Raw genomic sequence first — 19349 nt, 5'->3', positions numbered from 1 at the left:
GGCAATACAGCAGGATATAGATAGGCTGGAAAATTGGGCGGAGAGGTGGCAGATGGAATTTAATCCGGATAAATGCGAAGTGATGCATTTTGGAAGAAATAATGTAGGGAGGAGTTATGCAATAAATGGCAGAGTCATCAGGAGTATAGAAACACAGAGGGACCTAGGTGTGCAAGTCCACAAATCCTTGAAGGTGGCAACACAGGTGGAGAAGGTGGTGAAGAAGGCATATGGTATGCTTGCCTTTATAGGACGGGGTATAGAGTATAAAAGCTGGAGTCTGATGATGCAGCTGTATAGAACGCTGGTTAGGCCGCATTTGGAGTACTGCGTCCAGTTCTGGTCGCCGCACTACCAGAAGGACGTGGAGGCATTGGAGAGAGTGCAGAGAAGGTTTACCAGGATGTTGCCTGGTATGGAGGGTCTTAGCTATGAGGAGAGATTGGGTAGACTGGGGTTGTTCTCCTTGGAAAGACGGAGAATGAGGGGAGATCTAATAGAGGTATACAAGATTATGAAGGGTATAGATAGGGTGAACAGTGGGAAGCTTTTTCCCAGGTCGGAGGTGACGATCACGAGGGGTCACGGGCTCAAGCTGAGAGGGGCGAAGTATAACTCAGACATCAGAGGGACGTTTTTTACACAGAGGGTGGTGGGGGCCTGGAATGCGCTGCCAAGTAGGGTGGTGGAGGCAGGCACGCTGACATCGTTTAAGACTTACCTGGATAGTCACATGAGCAGCCTGGGAATGGAGGGATACAAACGATTGGTCTAGTTGGACCAAGGAGCGGCACAGGCTTGGAGGGCCGAAGGGCCTGTTTCCTGTGCTGTACTGTTCTTTGTTCTTTGAATGTGCAAACTCCACACAAACAGTGACACAAGCCAGGAGTCAAATCCAGGTCCCTGGTGCTGTGAGGCAGCAGTGCTAACCACTGTGTCACGGTGATACCCCTCCTTTTTGTGGCTATGATTCAAATTATATAAGGCCTGTGCCACTCTTTGAGTGTGTGGTCACTGGTCAGAAGCTTGATTTATTGTTTCAATAGCCCATTCATGTGTTCAATCAGGCCAGGTTCGGGGATACGCAATACCCAATGTATTCCATTCATTGACTCCTATGTGATACAAATGTCATCCCAAATTGATTTTTACACGGTGAGATCTTATTCCTTCGCACCTTATCACATTATTATTCTTGATCACTCGAGCTCTGATTTTTCACTGGCCATGCTTGGGTAGGATTATAACCATTCATTAAAATCTATTCTCAGAGGTCTGGTTTTCAGTCCAGTGCTATTTGGAGTATACCGTCACTTCAGTGACTATCAGGTCACAAGTCCCTCACAGTTCTCATCACAAATTTGTGATAAAACAATTTAAACAATGCCTGAAAATGCTTCTTAACTTCTTAACCAACGACCTATCACTGTTTGTTGATTGGTCAGACCCCTCTTTGTGGATTCAGGTATCTCGGACACTGAACACCAGCCGGTCCTGGAATAAGTTTAATTCTCACTCATTCTGAGTAAATATTCTCCCCAGATCCTCTGTCAGGACCCTGCTAAGCAGCTTTAATGGTCCGTGATTGCAGAAACTGAGCAGTCACAGGAATGTGGTCAAGATAGTCCAGTCCCATAATGCCTCACATTCAATCTGCTGTCCTTCAATTATAACAGAATATGTGGCTGTATGTAGCTGCCTCGGCCGTGGTCAACCCCAACACTGCCTTCCTGAACTGCTACAATGCCTGAGATGTGAGTACACCCACAGTGCTGTGAGGGAGGGATTTCCAGCTACACATTCCACACTTTCACTAGAATGTAAGTGGGTTCCCAGGTGATATATTTCATTAACTGCACCCAAGGTGAGTTATTCCAATTCCTTTATTGTCCAGGACAATATATTCACAATATCTTTAAAACAGAAATTAAACATTCCCATTTGATTTCAGGTATTAACATATTCTGTTAGTTTGTTCTTTATTGTCGATGTCAGGCTGGGGTTGTTCCCCATGGAGCAAAGGAGGTTGAGGGGAGATTTGATAGAGGTGGACAAGATTCTGACAGGTTTAGATAAGGTGGACAAAGAAAAGCTGTTCCCATTAGCTGGTGGGACAAGGATGAGGGGGTCACGGATTTATGGTTTTGGGTCAGAGATGCAGGGGGGGATGTGAGGAAGAATATTTTGATGCAGCAAATGGTAATGACCTGGAACTCGCTGCCTACGAGGGTGGAGGAAGTGGAGACAATAAACAATTACAAAGGAAATTGGATGGGCATTTGGGAGATTTCAAACAGAAATGCTGACTAAATATCTCTGAACTTCCTCACACCCTGTCACTCTGTGATCCTTGTGAAATCTGAAACCAGGTATTCGCAACAAGGCTCAAAGAGCATCAGCCCACTGGAGGCAAAGTCATGAGACCGGCCAGTCCAGCAGAAAGAAACCCTCCGACCCTCCCCATTGACCAACTGTGAGAATGAACAAAATACAGTCCTGGATGTAATTGAGAGCAGAAACAATAACAGCAGAATCCAACACCTGGAATCACTCGTGAATTCGCTGGTGTCTCAACAGCTGGGATGAAAGACTGAATCTCTTCTCACACACAGAGCAGCTGAACGGCCTCTCCCCAGTGTGAATTCCCTGATGTGTCTGCAGGCTGGATAACCGAGAGAATCCCTTTCCACACACAGAGCAAGTGAACGGTTTCTCCCCAGTGTGAACTCGTTGGTGTCTCTGCTGGCTGGATGAATCACTGAACCGCTTCCCACACTGAGAGCAGGTGAACGGCCTCTCCCCAGTGTGAACTCGCTGGTGTGTCTGCAGGTGGGATAATCGACTGAATCCCTTCCCACACTGAGAGCAAGTGAACGGCCTCTCCCCAGTGTGAACTCGCTGGTGTGTCTGCAGGTGGGATAATCGACTGAATCCCTTCCCACACTGAGAGCAAGTGAACAGCCTCTCCCCAGTGTGAACTCGCTCGTGTGTCCGCAGGCTGGATAGCTGAGTGAATCCCTCCCCACACTGAGAGCAGGTGAATGGCCTCTCTCCAGTGTGAACTCGCTGGTGTTTCTGCAGGATGGATAATAGAGTGAATCCCTTCCCACACTGAGAGCAGGTGAATGGCCTCTCCCCAGTGTGGCTGCGCCGATGAGCTTCTAGCAGAGATGGGACTTTGTATCTCTTCCCACAGTCCGCACATTTCCATGGTTTCTCCATGGTGCAGGTGTCCTTGCCTCTCTCTTGGGTGGACAATCAGTTGAAGCCTTGTCCACACACAGAACACGACTACGGTCGCTCCCTGCTGTGAATGGTGTGATATTTATTCAGGCTGTGTAACTGGTTAAAGCTCTTTAGTCAGTGCATTGGAACACACTCACTTGAGTGTGGCAGTGTGTTGGTGTTTTTCACACTGATGTTTGAAATTTTTTCAAATTGACAGACTGGACAAACATTTCTCCTTCTGGATTCAAAGGCCGATGATATTCAGCTCCCAAGGAATACGACTCTGTCAGATCCAGACGTGACGTTTGGGATCTCAGCCTGTGATTCCTCTTTCAATGTCCTGTAAAACGAGTTTACAAAAGTCATCAGTGTCAGTACAGGATAGAAATTCAGAACAGACAAATCTAGTTTCGATGGAACATTCTTTCCTCTCTCATTCCTCAAAAGCTATAAATCTCCATCCCACACACTCTCCCTCCATTCTCACTCTGCTGTATCTAATATTCACCCTCCCAATTCTCCTGAAGGTTCTGATTGAGACTGATTGACAGATCCATGCTCACTGCTTCCTGTCCACCACATACAAATCATAAGAAACAGGAGCTGCAGTTGGCCATTCAGCCCATCGATTGAGAATTAGCTGATCTACCTCAGCACTATTTCTCGCACTATCCCCCAGGTTGCTCAATGCCTCAAAAGTTATCAATCTCTCTCTTGAAAATACTTGATGGCTGAGGCTCCACAGTCCTCTGGAGTGCAGAATTCAAACATTTCACCACATCCTTGAGTGAGGAAATCCCTTCTCATCTTAACTTTCACTCCATTTTCCCACCTGTTCTCCATAATGCTTGACTCCTTTATCAATGTAAAATCTGTCTAACTCATCCTCGAATATCTTCAATAACCCTCAGCTTCCACTGATCCCTGTGGAAGACAAATCCAAAGACCAATGACTCTAATAAGCACGAGATGAATGACTGAAAATATATAATTGACATGATTGACAGATCCATGCTCACTGCTTCTTTTCCTGGACAGTAAGAAGTCTCATAACACCAGGTTAAAATCCAACAGGTTTATTTGGTAGCAAACGCCACGAGCTTTCGGAGCGCTGCTCCTTCATCAGGTGAGTGAGGCACAAAGGTGAGTGGGAGTTGTGTTCACAAACAGGGCACAGAGACACAAACTCAATTTACAAGATAATGGTTGGAATGCGAGTCTTTACAGGTAATCAAGTCTTAAAGGAACAGACAATGTGAGTGGAGAGAGGGTGAAGCACAAGTTAAAGAGATGTGTATTGTCTCCAGCCAGGACAGTTAGTGAGATTTTGCAAGCCCAGGCAAGTCGTGGGGGTTCATGTAAATATTTATTTTGTAAATTGAGTTTGTGTCTATATATGCCCTGTTTGTGAACACAACTTCCACTCACCTGACGAAGGAGCAGCGCTTCGAAAGCTAGTGGTGTTTGCTACCAAATAAACTTGTAGGACTTTAACCTGGTGTTGTGAGACTTCTTACTGTGTTTACCCCAGTCCAACGCTGGCATCTCCACATCATCCTTTCCTGGACACAGAGAGCTGAAAATCTTCCATCTCACAGCCACGTGAAAGTTTTATATTTGGACATAAATGAGCAGCCTGATGATGTGTGTAATACACTGCATGACCTGGTTACAGATTCATGAAGAATGTGAGGAGAACCTTTATTTAGGCAGCGAGTGGTGAACTGGAAGTTATAAATTGAATCCCAGAATGAGAAAAGAAATGGAAAGGGGGATAAAAGAAAGTGTTTTACTCACAGATGTTGGCCTCTTTTAAGGGCAAACCAAACAAACAAACTCAAGTTAAATCAGGACAAAGTAAAAGGGGCAGCTCCCCAAAAGGAGGGGGAACAGCCCGAACAAAAATCAAAGTACAAAGGAAACTTAAAAACATCAAATCATAATGTGATTATCAGGGTCAATAACGCACCCCAACCCTTGCGGTGCCCAATGGGCACGGAAGGCGTCAACCGCGCCCGTGGACACCGCATGCTTCCTCTCCAGGGACACCCGGCCGCGAACGTAGCCGCGGTAGAGGGGAAGGCAGTCAGGATGGACGGCCCCCTCGATCGCCCGCTGCCTGGACCGGTAAATGGCGCGTTTTGCCAGGCCCCCAGGAGCAGGTTCACGAGGAGGTCGCCATCCCGACCATCCCCTCTCCGCACCGGGTGTCCGTATATCAGGAGCGTGGGACTGAAGTGCAAACAAAACATCAATAAAAGGTTCTTTAAGAAAACAAAAAGGGAGTGCAGCCTAAGACACAAAATATAGACATGATCCAAGGACTCCACAAGGCCACAGAAAGGGCAGTCTTCGGAGCCCGTGAACCAGTGAATCCTACGGTTGTGCGGAACTGCTGCATGCATCACCCTCCACCCCAGGTCCCCGTCGTAACTGGGGGAGATCCCTCCGTAGAGGGACCTCCAGCGGGGACCTCCGCCGCCCGGCGGCAACAAGGCCCGCCAAGGTGTATCCAGGCGACAGGCGAGGAGGCAGTAGTGGAAGGTGTGCAGCAGCAGCCCGCACAGGAAACGCCTCCGCGCGGTAGAAAAAGGCACGGAGGACATTTCCGCGAGGCGGCTCAGGCTGTGGGGCACCTCACCCAGGGGGGGGGCTGAGGTTTTGGGCCAATGCGGAATTCCGCCCGAACAGGGGAACGCTCGGGCGGGATCCCACCGCACGCCTGCGCCGTCTCAAGTTTGCGTGCAGTTTCGGGGCCGAGCACGACCGTCCTAAGGTCTAGGATGGCTTTGGCCGCGTGCCGGATGGTCGTCCCCGCGCGCTCAGCCAGCACGCGGGGACTCATCCAGCCCGCTCCTCCGCCATCGAGCACATCCCCGATTCTGGTCACCCTGGCGTCCACAGCCCTCCTCTCCGCCAGCCACCTGAAGTTATACGGCTGGAGGAGCGGATTCCTGAGCAGCGGCTCTCGCACGAGAGCCGCTACTCCTGACGGGGGGGAGCTGCGTCATGAGGCGACCGTGTTCCAGACAGTGAGGAGGTCCTGGTAAAAGACGGGCAACTCCTGCAGGGCGGTCGAAGCATGCCCCAATTCGATATGCAGGAGCTGCACGTCATAATTCAGGCCGTGCCACTGGCGGAAGAAATACGTCGCCATGGCACACCATTGTGGAGGGGGCTCAACGTAAAGGTACCTCGGCAGAGCCTGGAGGCGGAAGGTCGCTATCTGAGTGCGGAGGCACACCAGACCTTGTCCGCCCTCCTCAAGCGGGAGATGCAGAACCGCAGCAGGGACCCAGTGCAGTCGATTGTCCCAGAAGAACCGCAGGAGGGTACTCTGGATATCGGCGACAAAGCCAGGGGGAGGGGTCAAAGGGACCAGCCGGTACCACAGCATGGAGGCGAGCAGCTGGTTTATGACGCAAACCCGCCCCTGTGAATGGTCACAAACACTCACCTCTGAAACAATTTAACTGATTTTAATATTAAAATCTCCTGCTGGAGCCTGCAGCTGGAAAGATATCAGAAGCATTGGCATCAGAGAAAAATCTCCCAGTTGAGGAAATCCCCGGGGAGTGGGGGTGATGTCACTGTGCAATTGTAAGTAATTGTAAGAATACCTGGGTCTGTGCAAACCAGTGATCACCACACATTATGGAGGATGTGAGGCTCCTTGACAGGGTGCAGAGGAGATTTATCAAAATGGTTCCAGAGATGAGGAATTATAGTTACAATGTTAGGCTGGATAACTTGGGGTTGTTCTCCTTGGAGCAAAGTAGACTGATAGAGGTGTACAAGAGTACATGGAGGTGTCAAAGTTTACATGCTCTGTTTACACCTGTACAAGCTCTGACTATGGGTCATCCAGTCTCAAAACGTTGGTTCTATTCTCTCTCCACAGATGCTGTCAGATCTGCTGAGATTTTCCAGCATTTACTGTTTTTATTTCCCTTTTTCCTTCTCTGTCACCGCTCTGTCTCATCAATAAGACATTGGGACTCAAAGGGTTGATGCAGTTTGATGGACAAGTTGTCTCCATTCTGAACACTGGGGAACAAGCCCCTCCCACTCATTGACAATACTGCCCTCGACAAACATGGCGGCCGCACGTGCGCACTGCTGCATATTGCCCCTAATAAAGATGGCGAACGTTAACCCGGGACGAACATGAGGAGCTGCAGCCCCGCTCGGTCCAAACTGGGTCCGGGAAGCTCTCTTCCGCGGTTTGCGGCTTACACAACATGCTTACGCAGCGTTTCCACCCACCTGGGCGATCCATTGCTCTCTCCGTACCGCCAATCACCTCGAACAGATTTCCGAGCCGAAAACATCCGCTTTCCATCGCCATTACTCACACTGCGCGTGCTCGAGTCAAAGCTGGCCCCGCCCCTCTTTGGCTCCTATTGGTTGGAGGACCGACTACTCCAGATGGGTCCTCCAGCCCCGCCCCCTCTTCCCATTGGTCCGCGCTGCCGTCAATCAGCCAGACATTGTGACGGTAACTTGCTGCTTGTCCAATAATCACAGTGACAGAGTCTGAGTGTAACAATGACACACACAGGCTCCAATACAATCAGAGTGGGGATGGAGCACAGAGACAACACAGCAAAGCACTGACTTACTCTGAGTGTAACAATGACACACACAGGCTCCAATACAATCAGAGTGGGGATGGAGCACAGAGACAACACAGCAAAGCACTGACTTACTCTGAGTGTAACAAATACAATGTTTGTTCAAATAATAAGAGTCACGTTGCAGTATGTTAGTGAACACAGCATTTGATCCAATGTAATGGTAATACAGTCAGTATCTAGTGCACCATAGCCAAAGTTTAGGCTTTATTTGATGGTGTGAGTGAGTCGTGGTCTATTGATATAATGTATTTAGATTCCAGTGTGTGTTACTCTGCCACTGTCATTATCAGACAATAACCTGTCTGTTATTCCAATTCTGCTGTATTTTACAACTGCAGCTCCTGGGGCTGATTGGAATCTAGTATAATAACAATCACAAAGGTCGGTTCCAGTGTCTCTGAGGTCATTTTAACTGCAGGTAATCTGGCATTAAGGGAGACGACACCCAACAAACATTTGATTATGATAGGAGGACAAGCTGTAAAGGAGCAATGATATTTTAAGGTGTCTATGTCAGTGTGTCATTGGGAGGTGAGTGATAAAATAGAAGTGGAAACATCACGACAGAGACATGTGACTGACTCGGCCGGACTGAGAGCTGTTATACTCGAGGCGAGAATAATGAGGACATGGGGAACTCCAGGGATTTCTGATATCTGAGGTGTATCTGTTCGAGGAACTGAAAATAATCAGTTCCTTCTGATGGCTATCTGCAGTTCTCAAGTTACACACAGGAAACAGATCGGACAGCTCATCAAACCCAATGTTTAAATCTTCTGTTTGAGATACATTGTGACTGAAAAGATCAAATATTAAAACCTCAGGAGAGAAACATTCAGAATGTCACCAAGATGAGTGAACTGTCCAATTAATCCCATTCACCATAACTCTGCCAATTTACCTTCTGCAAGTATTTATCCAATTCCCTTTGAAAGTTACTATTAAACCTGCTTCTGGCACCTGTCAGTTTGTGCATTCCAGATCATATCAAGTTATTGTGTAAAAAATTCTCCTTATCACCCCCTCCAGTTCCGTTGTCAATTATATTAAATCTCTGTATCCTCTGCTTACAGACCCTCCTGCACCGAGGAAATCGATTCTCTCCATCGACAGACCCTCCTGCTCCTGGGAGATAATTTCTCTCCATTGACACTATCATAAATCATTTGTCATTTTAAACACCTCTATTAAATCTCCCCATCACATTCCCTAGTCTAAGATGGATAACCCATGTTTTTCCTGCCCTGAAGAATTATATGGACTCAAAATGTTAACTCTCTGAACAGATGCCGCCGGACCTGCCGGGTTTTTCTGCTTTTCTCCCTGTCATTCCTTCTATAATCAATCAGAAACTCTTCATGATTTTGAACATCTTGACCAAATAGGAACACACAGAGCCTGAGAGACTTACAGAGGGAGAGACAGAAAGACTAAGAGAAAAATTGAGAAAGATTTTAAAAAGCAGAAAGATGAGGCGGTCAAAGATAAAAGCTGAGAAACAGAGGAAACAAGTAATACAGAGAGAATGATATAGAATTTAGGGGAGCAGGCTATCAGTTCCCAGCTATGGGGAGCAGAGTCGGCATCTCCACGGCAGAGCAGAGGGAACTCAGTGGGCGGCACGGAAGCACAGTGGTTAGCACTGCTGCTTTACAGCTCCAGGGACTTGGGTTCGATTCCCGGCTCGGGTCACTGTCTGTGTGGAGTTTGCACATTCTCCTCATGTCTGCATGGGTTTCCTCCGGGTGCTCCGGTTTCCTCCCACAGTCCAAAGATGTGTGGGTTAGGCTGATTGGCCATGCTAAAATTGCCGCTTAGTGTTCTGAGATGTGTAGGTTAGAGGGATTAGCGGGTAAATATATGTAGGGATATGGGGGTAGGGCCTGGGTGGGATTGTGGTCGGTACAGACTCGATGGGCCGAATGGCCTCTTTCTGCACTGGAGGGTTTCTATGATTCAGTAACTGATCCACAGACACAGCTGGTTATATCTGCAAATGGAAACTCTGAACAGAAATAACTGACTCATTTGTAAATGTCACCACAATGTGATCTGTGTGACTCTGCCCTGACTCTGTGGACAGATATAGGCCGCATTGACAGATGTTCTCAACAGATTGTTGTCCCTGGATTTATTTTCTGCTCAGAAGTGAGATGTGAGGTTTGGAACTGGCAGCAGAGAAACAGGAAGTTGTGATACCTGAGAATGAAACAGCCGGTGTCAGTTTGATGTTATCACCATGAACAGTCTTCCTGTCTGTGAGGGTGAACTCACTCTGACAGCATCAAGAACAACCACACAGATTGCTGCCGGTCTCAGCATTACATTCACCTCCATTCCTATTTTAAACAATAAAGAAAGGAGATTATTATGGATTTTTAACACATTCACTGAATTGGGAGATGGACTGAGGGTCATCACTGGGAGAAGTGAGGAGGAATTAGAGAACAAATGAGTTTTCCCAAAGAGGGTTATTAGAAAAGAGGAGATTTAAAGTGAGTCAGGGCCTGTCAGAGGAAGTGGGAGAGAGAAACAGAGAGGATTGAATCTCCATCAATTAGATGTTTTCTCAGACAACGAAGAGAGATGAAGTGTGTTTGTGCTTTTTCAGAGAGAGGTAATGAGAGAGAGAAAACAATGAATAAGTTTAAGCATTATCTGAAATAGGAAGGTTAAATGAGTGAGTGTTTGAAAGAAAGATAGAGAGACATTAAGTGACGAAGACAGTTTCTGAGAGGAGAGAGATTAAGTGAATGTGAGAGAGGAGTGAGGTTAGAGTGTAAGAGAGGTGGAAGGTAAGGTGTGAGTGAATGCCTGGAGAGAGAGAGAGACAATTCAGTGAGTGTGAGAGAGATGAGAGATGTTGAGCGATTGAGTTTCTGAGAGAGAAGAGATGTTAGTGAGTGAATGTCTGAAAGAGAGGAGAGCAGGTTCACACCCAGGGGTCACTGAGAATGATCAAAATAAGGAGATCACCCAGAAAACTGCCAACAGGAAACTTCAGCTGAACACATCACTCATTCTTAAATGGTCAGTCAGGGCTCTGATGCTGCTCAGCTTCTCTCTGTTCTGTTTATAATGGTTAAAGGCTGATAGGAGTGAGGTTTATTTCAAAGGATAGTGTATGGGAAGCACACATCAACAAAACTGAGAATTCTTGGACACACACTGCAGCTCCTTCTCTATCTGGGAATCAAATTGTTGTCTCATTGTCCCAGCAGTTAACAGGCTCCTTTGAACGTCTCCAGCTGCTACTTTGATGCAGACTTCAACCAATTTATTTGAAGCCAGTTTCTGTTCAATAAACCAGGACTGACACACACACGCATTAAAATGTTTTAGACTTTTTTTCATTTTTAGCTTAGAAACCTAAACCTGCCGTTTCACTCTCAGTCAGGAATAGATCCCAGTTTTACACCAATCTTTGACAGCACGTTTCCAGCATTCACCATTGTTCTTCCTGACTCTAAACACAGTTGTAAAGGAGCTTCTGTTCCGTGTCTAGGAGCTCTGAACCATGGAAAAGAACGACTGGGACACATTTTTTACACACCTCAGGATTCACCCACGCGGGGACTTTGCTGTCAGTGAAAAGTGACGAAAAAGACCAAAGTGCTGTTTGTCCCTCTCAGCGAGATCCTGAAGGACTGGGTCAAGAATGAAGTTCTGTTCCTACTGTATGATCCTCCCTCAGATTGCCCTTTCTGAGCTCCAGCCTGGTGACGTTAAACACTCAAATGGAAAAGACAAAAATCTACAACAATGATTCAATCAAATGTCTATTTCACATTTATTCAGAATATCAAACCTCAACAGAAGAAAAAAGTCAGACTGAACATGATTCAGACCTGGATATGATTAACAGCATCAATAAGTGTAGAATCCAAACCTTGCAGTCCCTTGTGAACTCGCCGGTGTGTTAGCAGGTGGGATGACTGAATAAATCCCTTTCCACAGACATTACAGGTGAACGGCCTCTCCCCAGTGTGAACTCGCTGGTGTTTCAGAAGATAAGATAAATGAGAAAATCCCTTCCCAACGACAGAGCAGGTAAATGGCCTCTCCCCACTGTGAACTCTCTGGTGTGTCAGCAGGTTGGATGACTGACTGAATCCCTTCCCACACATGGAGCAGGTGAACGGCCTCTCCCCAGTGTGAACTCGCTGGTGATTCAATAGGTTGGATGAACGAGTGAATCCCTTCCCACACACGGAGCAAGTGAATGGCCTCTCCTCACTGTGAACCTGCTGGTGTGTCAGAAGGTTGTATGAACGGGTGAATCCCTTCCCACATTCAGAGCAGGTGAACGGTCGATCCCCTGTATGGAGCTGCTGGTGTATCAGAAGGTTGGATGAATTAATGAATCCCTTCCCACAGTCTGAGCAGGTGAAGGCCTCTCCCCAGTGTGAATTCTCTGGTGGTTCAATAGGGCAGATGGACGGCTGAATCCCTTCCCACACACACAGCAGGTGAATGGCCTCTCCCCAGTGTGAGTATATTGGTGCATCAGCAGATCCTTTTTGTTTTTAAAGCTCTTCGCACAGTGGGAACAATTAAAAAGTTTGTTATCAGAGTGAACAAGTTGATGTGTCTGCAGGTGGGATGACTGAATGAATCCTTTCCCACACACAGAGCAGGTGAATGGTCTCTCCCCAGTGTGAATACGTTGGTGCGTCAGCAGATCTTTTTTGCATTTAAAACTCTTCTCACAGTCAGAACATGTAAACATTCTCTCATCTGTGTGAACAAGTTGGTGTGTCACAATGTGGGATGAGCGAGTGAATCCCTTCCCACACACAGGGTAAGTGAACAGCCTCTCCCCAGTGTGAACCCGTCGGTGAGTCAGAAGGTTGTATGAATGGGTGAATCCCTTCCCACAAACAGAGCAGGTGAACGGTCTCTCCCCAGTGTGACTGCGCCGATGAACTTCCAGTTGTGATGGGAAACCGAATCCCTTCCCACAATCCACTCATTTCCACGGTTTCTCCATGGTGCTGGTGTCCTTGTGCTTCTCCAGGTTGGATGATCAGTTCAAGCCACATCCACACACACAACATACACGTAGTTTCACCCTGCTGTGAACTGTGATGTTTTTTCAGGCTGTGTAACTGGTTAAAGCTCTTTCCACATTCAGTTCACTGGAACACTCTCACTCGGGTGTGTGTTTGTCTCGATGCTTTTCTGGTCATACTGATGTTTAATTTATTTGCCCACAGGCAGAACAGACAAATATTTCTCTTTCTATATTCAAAGACCAATGATATTCAGCTCCGAAGGAACTGAATGACTTTGTCAGATGTGATGTCCGGTTTGAGTTTTCTATCTGCCAATCTTTCACTTCCAATATCCTGTAAAAACAGTTTAGAAAAGTCATCACTGTCAGAACACGATACAAACTCTGAACAGACAATTCTAGTTTCTCTGGAGCATTTTTTCCTTTCTTGTTCCCCCAAATCAGTAAATCCCCGTCCCACACACTCTCCCTCCTCCCTGGGCTGAAATCCAAACCCATCTCACCATTTCTTTCCTCCACTCCCAGTTTTCTCCCTCCCTCTCCTCTGTCTGGGTTCAGTTCTCCAGCTGCTGTCTGCAGACTGACAATAAAACCAATGGGTCTTATTGGGGGTGTTGGGGCCTCCAGCGGGTGTTTGTGAATCCTCCCCGCCCACCTCCCAGGGTTTCCTTCCTTCCCAGAGATCAGAGTCCTCATTGATTTGAGGCCAAAGTGTAACCTCTTATTTATTGTCCCCCTCCCCCATCCTCTGATGTGAACCATCCTCCAGTGGCTGAGCCAGGATGGGGCCGTTAACCTGGGCCTGTTCCCGGGAGGGAGGGAGGGAGAAGCCCCGCAGCTGCAGACCAGGGAGCTGACAATGATTCTGAAGGGTTTGCGGATCCACAAAGTGTTTCCAAATCCTCCCAGCCACCGCCTAACGCTGACTCCGCTTCTCCGGGACAAACAAGCGCCAAGGACAGCAATGACAATGCGCATGCTCCAGATCACAATGCCCGGGGACTGATTGACGGCAGTTCCGGGCCAATAGGAAGAGGGGGCGGTGCTGGAGGACCGAGCGGGAATGGCTGGTCCTCCAACCAATCGGAGTGAATGAGGGGCGGGGCTGGAGGACCGAGCGGGAGCGGCTGGTCCTCCAACCAATCAGAGTGAATGAGAGGCGGGGCTGAGCCCGGATCTCTCTCATTGGCTGAAACTCTGCATCATTGTGAAAGCTGCTTTGTGTCAAACTCCAGGAGAAAACTGGACCTTTCTGTTTGTGGCTTCAAACAGATGAGCGGAAAGGAAGGGATCTGAAAAGCAGCAGACACCAGGTTATTCTGGGAGAAATAGCACCTCTGCAATGTCAAGTGTTAGAGCTCCGAAAGCTTGTGTGGCTTTTGCTACCAAATAAACCTGTTGGACTTTAACCTGGTGTTGTTAAACTTCTTACTATGTCAAGTTTTACACAGCACACGGGCAGCCTGTGGTTTCACCCTGGATGGAGAATCTCCGAATTGCATCATTCAAATCACTCCATGGAATTCTCAGGAACCACATTGTTTGTTTGGAGAGGAAGGCTTGTAGTACAGTTAATGAAAAGCAGCACACAGCTAAACACAGAGGCCCACACACTCTCTCCCGCAGTCACACACAAACGGACATCTTCTCAATGCACAGAAACCCACGTATATCAACAGGTACATGCACACAGGATATATGCAGATATACTCCACGATACACACATACACTCATGGATACACTTACTCACACACAAATATACACACGGGACACTTACTGTCCTTTGGGGCGGACAACGCTCACCCATCTGTCTAATATTCGGGATAAAGCCACAAAGTTCAAGAAATTTCAGGAAAAATGACCCTCCAAGGACAACGAGCAGTCTTGACCATCCAATATTCTACCTTCTTCTCTGAAACAGAATCTTACATTCAGCACAGAAACAACAACAAACACTAACATTGAACATTCCGTTCCCACCCTATGTTATCAGGCCCATTTGGAGATAGTAGACAATGCAGAATATCTCAGGATAATTGCAGCCACTAATTTTCCTTTTGTAATTACAGAAATGCTCATCCTCTCATATTGATCATCTAGTTGTTGAAGGAAATAGTGATCGTCTCGTTATTGAAGGAAATTCTAAGACAGTTTACAAGGAGAAACAAAATCTCATGTTATTGTAACTCTGCAGTCCAATATTCCCTTGGCCCTAATCCTTGCTGCTCGAATCTGATAGGATTAGATGTATTGCACAATACCTAGCAGGTGCCATTGACATTGTACATCTTCGCTATCAATAATACTCCTAACTTAGTATCATCCACAAACTTACTAACCATGCATTGTACATTCACATCCAAATTTGTTTTGATTTGATTGGATTTATTGTCAAATATATACAGTGAAAAGTATTGTTTCTTGCGCGCTATACAGACAAAGCATAACATTCATGCAGAAGGAAAGGAGATAGTGCAGAATGTAGTGTTACAGTCATAGCTAGGGTGTAGAGAAAGATCAACTTAGTGCGAGGTAATTCCATTCAAAAATCTGATGGCAGCAGAGAAGAAGCTGTTCTTGAGTCGGTTGGTATGTGACTTCAAGATTTTATATCTTTTTCCCGACAGAAGAAGGTGGAAGGTGGACACTGACCTACACAAGAAAGCCAGATACGATCGAAGGAGATCCATCAAAGATGCGAAAAGACAATACCAGACCAAGTTAGAGTCCCAGGCTAGCCACACCGACCCCAATTATGGCAAGGTCTGCAAGACATAACAGGCTACAAGATGAAGGCATGTAAAATTGCCGGCTCCAACGCACCCCTCCCTGATGAGATCAATGCATTCTACGTCCGTTTTGAGAAAGTGGTCAGCGAGAGCATGCCCTCCACCCTGGAAGCCCTGGATGAACCTGTATCTGGGGGTCACCACTTCAGATGTCAGAGCAGCTTTCTTGAAGGTCAACCCACGGAAAGCAACTGACCCAGGTGGGGTACCCGGAAATGCACTCAGATCCTGCATGGATTAGCTGGCAGAGGTATTCACAGACATCTTCAACCTCTCTTTACAAGAATCTGAGGTCCCCATCTGCTTCAAGAAGATGACCATAATCCCGGTACTTAAGAAAAATCAAGCAGCATGCCTTAATGACTATCGGCCGGTGGCTCTGACATCCATCATTATCAAGTGCTTCGAAAGGTTAGTCATGGCACAAATCAATTCCAGCCTCCCGGACTACCTGGATCCACTACAGTTTGCCTACCACCGCAACAGGTCCACAGCAGATGCCATTTCCCTGGCCCTACACTCAATCCCGGGACACCGAGATAACAAGGACACCTATGTCAGACTCCTATTTATTGACTACAGCTCAGCCTTCAACACTATTATTCCCACGAAACTCATCTCCAAACTCCGTGGCCTGGGCCTCGGCACCTCCTTCTCCGACTGGATCCTGAACTTCCTAACTCATAGACCACAATCAGTAAGGATAGGCAACAGCACCTACCCCACGATCATCTTCAACACTGGTGCCCCACAAGGCTGTGTTCTCAGCCCCCTACTATACTCCTGATACACCTATGACTGTGCGGAGAAATTCCCCTCCAATTCAATTTTCAAGTTTGATGATGACACCACCGTAGTGGGATAGATCTCAAACAATGACAAGACAGAGTACAGGAATGAGATAGAGAATCTGGTGAACTGGTGCGGCAACAAAAATCTCTCCCTCAATTTCAACAAAACAAAGGAGATTGTCATCAACTTCAGGAAGCGTAAATGAAAACATGCTCCTTTCTACATCAATGGGGATGAAGTAGAAAGGGTCGAGAACTTCAAGTTTTTAGGTGTCCAGATCACCAACAATCTGTCCTGGTCCCCCCATGCCGACACTATAGTTTCTCAGAAGACTAAGGAAATTTGGCATGTCAGCTACGACTCTCACCAACTTTAACAGATGCACCATAGAAAGCATTCTTTCTGCTGTGTCACAGCTTGGCATGGCTCCTGCTCTGCCCAACACCGCAAGGAACTACAAAAGGTCGTGAATGTAGCCCAATCCATCACGCAAACCAGCCTCCCATCCATTGACTCTGTCTGCACTTCCCGCTGCCTCGGCAAAGCAGCCAGCATAATTAAGGACCCCACGCATCACGGACATTCTCTCTTCCACCTTCTTCCTTTGGGAAAAAGATACAAAAGTCTGAGGTCGTGTACCAACTGACTCAAGAACAGCTTCTTCCCCGCTGCTGTCAGGCTTTTGAATGGACTTACCTTGCATTAAGTTGATCTTTCTCTACACCCTAGCTATGACTGTAACACTACATTCTGCACCCTCTTCTTTCCTTCTCTATGAACGGTATGCTTTGTCTGTATAGCGTGCAAGAAACAATACTTTTCACTGTATGTTAATACATGTGACAATAATAAATCAAACCAAATCAAAATCAAATCAAAGAGGGTATGCCCGTGGTGCGCGGGGTCCTTAATTATGCTGCTGCTTTGCCGAGGCAGCGGGAAGTGTAGGCAGAGTTAATGGATGGGAGGCTGGTTTGCGTGATGGATTGGGCTTAATTCACGACCTTTTATAGCTTCTTGCTGTATTGGGTGAATAACAAGGCTCCCAACACCGACCCCTGAGGCACGCCACTAGTCATAGGCCTCCAAAGATATGAAATACATTCAGGGCCAGAAAGGAGAAGTTTGTTTTTCAGAGTGGAGGGAAGTTTTCAGCAGTGTGACCCCCAGGGCTCAGTGTTGGCACCATTGCTCTCATTGATACATATTCATACCTGGACTTGGAACACAGGACAGAACTTCAATTTTTTCACAGGATTCAAAACTCAGATATACGAGAAATAGTGAGGAGGATAATAACACTTCAGGAGAACAGAGAGAGATTGGAAGAAATGGAAAAATAGATGGAAAGGTTAATAACAAACTTCAGGAGGACAGAGACTGGGGAAAATGGAGATATAGGAAACAGTGAGGAGAACAGTAACAAACTTCAGGAGGTCAGAGAGATTGGCAAACCTGGCAGACACATCGCAGATAGAACGTATATATCATACTGCTTGGAACATCTTACATCCTTAACAACTCTGGGAACATTGTCTGTATGATCAGGATGGTGCTACATAAAGCCAATGGGAAATTGATTTAGAAATAGTCTAGGGAAGAAAGCAATAGGGGAAACAGCAGTGAGAGAAACAGCAGTGAGAAAGGACACATGAACACAAGACTGAGGTTGGTTGACTGCTGGAGTGATAAAAAACTGGGTGACATGAAATATCGATCATTAATAGTACTGGAATAAATGTGTCTTGGAGACAATTAGCTAAAAAAAATGATTAAAATACATGTGCGATGTAATAAACATGGAATATACAAACAAAGTGCATTTATTGTGTTTTCCTAGCTGAGGGTGCCAAAGGATCTGCAGTTTCACAATCAACACTGTTACGGAATGTTTTACACCATTTTTCAGTGCCATTGATTTATGTCGGTAAAATCTGTGCATTTCTGTGTTGATTATATGGGAATAACAGCAATGTTTTGGGATTAAATTGGAGACACAACTATCAAAATGTCAGCAATCAGCTATTTTAAGATAGGGACAATTAACACTCCTTTGAAACGTTTTGATTATTGTTCAGGTGCTATAAAAATGCAAGTAATATCCTGTGGAAAAAGACTGAATTCCCTGTCTGAGCTCAGAACAGACGATACAGTCACACAGCAGATTGACCACTCAGCAGCTGAATGTGGGAAGAGAAGCACTCGATCATCCCATTTACTGACAGAACAGCTGTTGGAGAGAGACCACTCACATATTTCACGTTAGTGAGCTCGTTTTGTTATTTTCCCAACTGTTCACACATTAAGGATTCAAAGGCTTTCATGCATGGACAGCATATTCTTATGGGAGAGACGCTGTTTATATGTTTCAAGTTTAAAGTTTGTTTATTAGTGTCACAAGTAGGCTAACATCAACACTGCAATGAAGTTACTGTGAAAATCCTCAAGTCGCCACACTCCAGCGCCTGTTCAGGTGCACTGAGGGAGAATTTAGAATGGCCAATGCACCTAATCAGCACGTCTTTTGGACTGTGGGAAGAAACCAGAGCACCCAGAGGAAACCCACGCAGACACAGGGAGAACATGCAAACTCCACACAGACAGCGACCCAAGTTGGCAATTGAACCTGGGCCCTTGGTGCTGTCAGGCAGCAGTGCTAACCACTGTCCCATGTATAGGTAGAGATTCACTTGTTAATCACACCTGCCGAAATATTAGTGAGTTCATTTGTGACTATCATGGATGTTTACAATTATTTCCACCGTTTTGCTGATTCTCGATTTCTGACAGTTCCAAGCCCCCTTCTTTGAACTTGGATAATAGACCTTGCATTTTAATTTCTATGTTCCCTAATTTTATTAATGGTCCTTCAGCGCCGTTTTTCACCCA

The 19349-nt window shown here is 46.5% G+C and overlaps 1 protein-coding gene across 1 annotated transcript in view; it reads right to left on the bottom strand.

Moving 5' to 3' along the window:
* The window catches only part of LOC144484176 (uncharacterized), an 82987-nt gene that overhangs the window by 9836 nt on the left and 53802 nt on the right, over nucleotides 1-19349 (bottom strand). Inside the window, exons 8-9 of the mRNA XM_078202717.1 lie at nucleotides 11735-12101; nucleotides 2672-3240 (exon numbers count right to left, since the gene is read on the bottom strand). Of these exons, the coding sequence (XP_078058843.1) occupies nucleotides 2672-3240; nucleotides 11735-12101 (936 nt within the window). The remainder of the gene's footprint in view (nucleotides 1-2671; nucleotides 3241-11734; nucleotides 12102-19349) is intronic.

This window comes from Mustelus asterias, unplaced genomic scaffold (assembly GCF_964213995.1).
Source record: "Mustelus asterias unplaced genomic scaffold, sMusAst1.hap1.1 HAP1_SCAFFOLD_94, whole genome shotgun sequence".
NCBI lineage: Eukaryota > Metazoa > Chordata > Chondrichthyes > Carcharhiniformes > Triakidae > Mustelus > Mustelus asterias.
This window is presented reverse-complemented; position numbering and strand designations above follow the sequence as displayed.